General features: G+C 34.3%; 1 protein-coding gene across 2 annotated transcripts in view; it reads left to right on the top strand.

Annotated features, from left to right (window-relative positions):
* Nucleotides 1-6,676, top strand: part of LOC106879925 (uncharacterized) — an 87,286-nt gene that overhangs the window by 56,459 nt on the left and 24,151 nt on the right. For both annotated transcript variants that reach the window (XM_014929677.2, XM_014929678.2), the window contains exons 3-4: nt 5,841-5,862; nt 6,344-6,505. In XM_014929677.2, the coding sequence (XP_014785163.1) occupies nt 5,841-5,862; nt 6,344-6,505 (184 nt within the window). The remainder of the gene's footprint in view (nt 1-5,840; nt 5,863-6,343; nt 6,506-6,676) is intronic.

The raw sequence follows: 6,676 nt of genomic DNA, 5'->3' as shown, positions 1-6,676 counted from the left end.
ATATATATATATATATATATATATATATATACATAACTGTTTACCCTTCAAGATAGTACGATGTGATTTCAAAGCAATTTGAATGCTAGAAACAGCAGGTCGTGTGACTGATACTATATGCTTGTGTGTGTGTGTGTGATGTTGTATGTCTAGTTTTTATGTATACAGATTGCTGTCTTTCGAGTGACCAAGTGAGAGAAATCGATGAGATTGTTATTTGTTTTATTATTAATCATGTCACTGACTGTAATGGATAGCTTGTTAAAGCACTTAGTCATTGTCAAATTTCACTGTACGTCTAGAAATACCAATAACTCTATTGACAGTTGTAGGCAAGAATTAAATGGTATAAAATCAAATTAAAAACTAGTCATATTTAGAATGGGAACTAATTGTTCTTTAGTCCATTTTTGGAAAATGTGAGAGAAAGAGACACAGAGAGAGGGAGTAGAATTTGACCATAAAATGGAACAATGTGGTTATATATTTTTATTTATATTTATACAAAGTTCACCAAAACTTTCTGAGAAGAAAACAAAACCCTATAAAGTCGCTAAAAATGTTGTATTCTGTGGATTTAATGACATGGAGAGATTTATCTATATTGACAGACATGTGCTGAAATTTGTTACTCTGACATGATTTGTATTATATTCAAGCAGTTATTCTTTGGCTTAGGGGATATCGTGATACCTAAATCATGGTTATTGCAATGCCATTAACTGATAAACTCTAGAACGGCAATCATTTTTGTTCAGCGGTGCATGAGTCTGTTGAAAATGTATCCAATAGATGTTTGATTGCCATCCATGTTTGTACGCGAGTAACGTTTAACTTACAAAATATGAAAACTTGGCGACTAGCTCTGCCTGAATAGTGCCTCGTCAGCATCATAAGAACAACGATCAAGCATTTACAACAATCTCTGTAGCAGAACTGAATGTTTTATGTCAATTACAGTTAAGTAAGAAATAAACTTCTCTCAACAAGCTGTAACCACGATTAGCATTTTTTTTGTTGTTGTTGCTGTTGTTGTTTTTGATGTTGTTGCTCTGCTGAGACGATGAGGTGCCGGAACCAAACAAAATACCTTACAATTTTTCTTTTGATTCTTAGGCGGTGGACCGGCAGAATTGTTAGCATACCGAGAAACATGCGGCATTTCGTCCGTCTTTAGTGCTAGTTGAACAGTGGAGTCGATGTAATCGACTTACTTCCACCCCAGAAACTACAAGCTTTATACCAAAATTTGAAATCAGTATTAGGAATCAGTACAGGACGCTGAGCAGGCAGAATCGTTAGCACACCGAGCAAAATGCTTAGCGGCATTTCGTCTGTCTCTATGCTCTGAGTTCAAATTTTGCCAAGGTTGACTTTGCCCTTCATTCTTTCGGGATTGATAAGATAAGTACCATTTGACTTACTCCCGCCTCAGAAATTACTGGCCGTGTACCAAAATTTGAAACCAATATTTCTTTCGACTCTTTACCTTCCAATTCAAAACCTAACCGAGGTCAAATTTGCCTTTCATTTTTTAAGGTCGTTAAATTAAAGAATCAGTCTAGATATGGTCTCCTTATTCGGCTAACCTCATCCTCCAAATTTCACAGAGCAGTTGACTGGTAGAATCCTTAGCGCATCGGACAAAATAACTTGTAATATTTGTTCAGCTATGTTCTCTTTCCATCTTCCTAATCCACTTACAAGGCTTTGGTCGGCCCGGAGCTACAGTAGACGCCTACCCAAGGTGCCACGCAGTGGGACTGAACCCGGAAACGTGATTGAAAAGCAATTTTCTTACCACAGATCCACTTCGAACTGTACTGTCCTTGTTGCCCGACCATTTTAATGCGACCTTATTGGAGTTATTTCCCTTGTTCTTTGTTTGCTTGTTTTTTTTGTTTTGTTTTTTTAGATTAGAAACATTCCTAGAAGAGGCTTTTCCTCGGATTATCTCAGATAATGGAAGTTTTTCACCTTGCATGTATGAGTTGCTATTAAATATGAAAAAGAAATGAGAGACTATATGAAAAATAGAACGGTATCATGACAGAATAATGTAGTAATATAGATCTGAACAGCAAGAAACAAAGCTCATTATTTCCTTTTCTTCTTATCACTGTTATTATTGCTATTGTTATTTAAGTTGCTTGATGTCTTTTTAGATTCGAAACATTCATAGAAGGGGTTTTCTGTGGATTACCTCAGATAAACGAAGTTTTTTCAACTCACTATATTACATGTGCCAACAAAGATAAAGGGATAAGAGATTGTATTAAAAATACAATGGTATTAGGAGGACAGATGTTGCACAGATCTGAACACCGAGAAACAAAACTCATTATCCTCCTTTCCTTTTAGTGTCCTTGACACTCTGCTGTTTTTCAGTTTGCTTATTGTTATGAAGTGTTCGCCCACAGTGAAATTTTGTGTTGATATTCATAATCAGTTAAGGTGGCGAGGAGGCAGAATCGTTAGCACGCCGGGCAAAATGCTTAGCGGCATTTCATCTGTCCTAACGTTCTGAGTTCAAATTCCGCCGAGGACGACATTACCTTTCGTCCCTTCGAGGTTGATAAAATAAGTACAAGTTGAGCACTTGGGTCAATGTAATCGATTTACATCCCCACGAGAACTTGCTAGCTTCGTGCCAAAATTTGAAACGGATTTTCAGTACCAGCGCGTTTACATTCTTTCTACTCCTCTATACATACACTGATCACTTCTAAGGCTTGCCGAGAAGAACATGAATCACTGAGGAGTGCTAATTAAATCAAAACAAAACTGTAGCTTCCATTAGCTGACTTTCAAAACAAGATTCACCCACTTCTGCACTATTTTAATTCTCTAAAAAAAAATCAGGTTAAATTTTAGTCCCCTCTCTAAGAGTGAAATTTTGTCTACTAAATGTATGGATGACATTACCTAATCGAAGTTTCTCATTTCATTATATTTTACATATGTAAGATCTTACTGTATGTCTTCAGTATATTGGATGATTTCTTGAAGAAATTTTCTTCAATTATTCATATAGTTTACTTTGATATTCATAAACAGTGACACTACTTTATCTTTATACATGCCACATATATATATATATACATGTACATGTACATATATATGTGTGTGCGTTTGTGTAAACACATATACAGACACACACACACACATATATACATATAGACGCATATATATATATATGGGAGAATTTACGAAAAAAACAACAGATGAAGACAGGTGGTGTAAACAACAAATGGATGTATTAGTTTAACGCTCGGGAATAGAGAAAGTCTTTGACGTTTCGAGCTACGCTTTTCAACTGAAAGGAACACTGAAAGAAATAAGGAGAGAAGCAAGGAGAAAAAAAATAGGGAGGAAAAAAAGGAGAAAAAAAGGAGAAAAAAAATAAGGAGAGAAGCAAGGAGAAAAAAAGTACATATACACACATGTATATGCATACGCATGCATACATACACTCTCAAACACATACATTATACATACATACATACATACATACATACATACATACATACATATATATAAATACATACATATATAAATATATATATACAAGACACATATACATATATATATAACTTTGCCAAACTGAGTAAAATATGCTTTGCTGGGAAGGTGCAGTAGGCCAGAATATGTTGATAGTTTTAAAGACAACCTTCACTCTCATCTGCATCATTGTTATTTTGGTAAAGTTTTGCTAGCGTGATCTTAGAGTTGTTTCATTTGCTTGTCTTTTGTTTTTGTTTTTTGTTTTTTTGCTGTTAGCTTTTTATAATTTTATAAACAATTCTAATAGGAAATTTCTATGTTCTAATTGCACAGATAATCTCAGTTAACTGAAATTTTTTCAACTCGTTGTATTACATTTTTGATACTCTACTATATCTGTATTTGGAGAATGATGTTTGCATTTTTCGACAATAATCAAATATGGTATTATACAGTGTTTCTATTTGCTATTAAGTTGGGTTATTTTATGTCTTTTTTTGCTTTTTGCAGAACAAACATTTTCTTTTAATAAAAATGAAAGTTATTCACAGCCTAGCTGTGCTGTGATGTTAGCTCTACGTGTTTCTATGACCAAAAAAATGAAAATAAAATTAGCAGTAGTTTTAAACTGATATTTTAGTAATCTCTTATGAAGTTTACAAGTATTTTACATCTCTTTACATAATCATTTTTTCTACACGGAAGATACAATTAATATGGCTGCTGAAGTATCGTTTCAAAACGACTCTAAAATGTTGTCAAAATAAAATATTCTGCTTTGATTTTTGTTTATTCATTATTTTTGTGAATTTTTTAAATTCAAAAGCCCATCTGGTTGTGATATGTGAAATAAAGCAATCAGTACGCAGGACATGAACATTTTTGACTTCCTAGCTTTCAAAAACAGAATTCCTTTCTTTACAGCGACGTGAGGTCTGTAATTTATAGAAGAAGAATTATGAAATCAGTATGATTATCACGACTCTCACAAAGGCATTAGTAATAATGTAGCTGTTGTTGTTGTGTAACCCTAAGTCGGATCTGATGGAAGAGACTTTAAAATCAAACGTTTTCCAGCCGTGACCATTCGATTTGTTCTAGTGAATCTAGAACTACATTATAAATACACCCTTTGATTTATTTTTTTAAGATATTAGGGAACAGTTTGAGGAAGACCTGACTGATGTTTCAAGCAAATTGAGCGACGACACAGAGGTTTCCTCATTGACATTATTAATGTTGTTAAAAAGGCGGCGAGCTGGCAGAATCGTTAGCAAGGCGGGCGAAATGCTTAGCGGTATTTCGTCTGTCTTTACGTTCTGAGTTCAAATTCCGCCGAGGTCGACTTTGCCTTTCATCATTTCGGGGTCGATAAATTAAGCACCAGTGAAACGCTGGGGTCGATATAATCGACAAGTCCCCTCCCCAAAAATTTCAGGTTTTATGCCTATAGTAGAAAGGATTATTATTGCAGTTAAAAAAAATGACGGCGAAAATTTCAAGCCTTGTGCCTTGAGCAGAAAAAGTAGTTAAAAGAGCGGCGAGCTGACAGAATCATTTGTACACCGGACAAAATACTTAGGGGCATTTCTTCCGGTTTTATGTTCTGAGTTCAAATTCTACCGAGGTCGACTTTGCCTTTCATCCTTTTGGTGTCAATAAAATCTGTAACAGTTGAACATTAGGTTTAATGTAATCATCTAGCCCCCACCACCAGAAAAACATGGCTTCATGGTTAGATTATCCAGTACACGATCGTAAGGTTGTGAATTCGTTTCCTTGAGCAAAATACTTTATTTCACATTGCTCCAGTCTACTCAGCAGGCCAGAATGAATTGTACTTGTAATTCAAAGGGCCAACCATGTCATACTCTTTGTCGTGCCGAATCTCCCTAAGAATTACGTTAAGGATATGCGTGTCTGTGGGGTATTCAGTCCAACTGCGTGTTAATTTTACAAGCAGGTTTTTCTGTTGATCGTATCAACTTGAACACTCGTCGTAACCGACGGAAAATCAGAGCCAGAGTCATGCCTAATTTGCTTTAGCAGTGTAAATTAGGTGAATTAGTTGCAGCCGAGAATTGAAAGCATGCTACTAACTTTCAGTCGCCTTAGGTTAGCCTATCGTTACTTTTGCGTTAAACGCCTATATAACACAGTAATTACTTCCACTTCTGAAATAACAATACAATTGCTGTGATCAAAAGAAAAGTATTGAAGCCTTTGTTTGTTTTTTGTTTCTTTCTTTTAGTTTCTTTTTTCTTTCTTTCTTTGTTCCTTTCTTTTATGAATCACTTAAACTATTGTATTTCTTTTTGTCTATCTTTCAACACCAGGCATTGAAAATCCGTATAAGAGGTAAGTTCTTTAATCTTGATGAATCTTTTATGTCTTATGTAAAGACTAACTTAACGAACTTAGATAAAATTATGTTGATAGATGGTAAATTATTCTAATAAATGTCTCTCTATGTACTATAAAATCTCTTAAAACTGATGGTCAGCTGAGGATTTGTAAAAGTAAAACAAAAGAGAGATGCATCGTCAGTGGATAGATCAAACTTATATCTATTTCTCTCAATTATTTAAACAAAGATACAAGGAGGTAAGTACTGTGTATACAATCGGAACAAATATAAACTAATGATATATTATCTGACAGACTATGATATTTCCAAAGTGATTTCGCCTAGATTAACAAATTATCATCTGTGTATTTGACAAAAGTATATAAATTCTTTATAGTTGTTTCTTTTGATGATGATGCTATGTTGTTGCTTTAGTTGTGTATACCGAAATTTATACTGAATAAATTTTTATTAAACAAAACCAACTAAAAGCAAATAACTTGCTGAAATTTTGGCGTTGGCTACCAATAAAGGACATTTATGACCCTAAGAAAAGACCTGCGCTGAAGTCATGGAAGATTTGTGATAACAATGAGCAATCGCTGGGTGGCCGACTGGCATCTAATGGTAACCTTATTAACATAAGATCCGAAGGTTAGTTTGTTAGTTGTTTATTTTTATACATTTTTCAAGTTAAGTCCATGTAAATTGCGCATCAAAATGCAAGAATGTGAAGAAGAAATTATGTTTTCAGTTGTAGATTCTAGACTACCTATGAATATCTATGTCTAATTGCTTCGTTTATAATTTCTAATTTTCAAACTC

The sequence above is a fragment of the Octopus bimaculoides genome, chromosome 7 (genome assembly GCF_001194135.2).
Source record: "Octopus bimaculoides isolate UCB-OBI-ISO-001 chromosome 7, ASM119413v2, whole genome shotgun sequence".
In the NCBI taxonomy this organism is placed as follows: Eukaryota; Metazoa; Mollusca; class Cephalopoda; order Octopoda; family Octopodidae; genus Octopus; species Octopus bimaculoides.
This window is presented reverse-complemented; position numbering and strand designations above follow the sequence as displayed.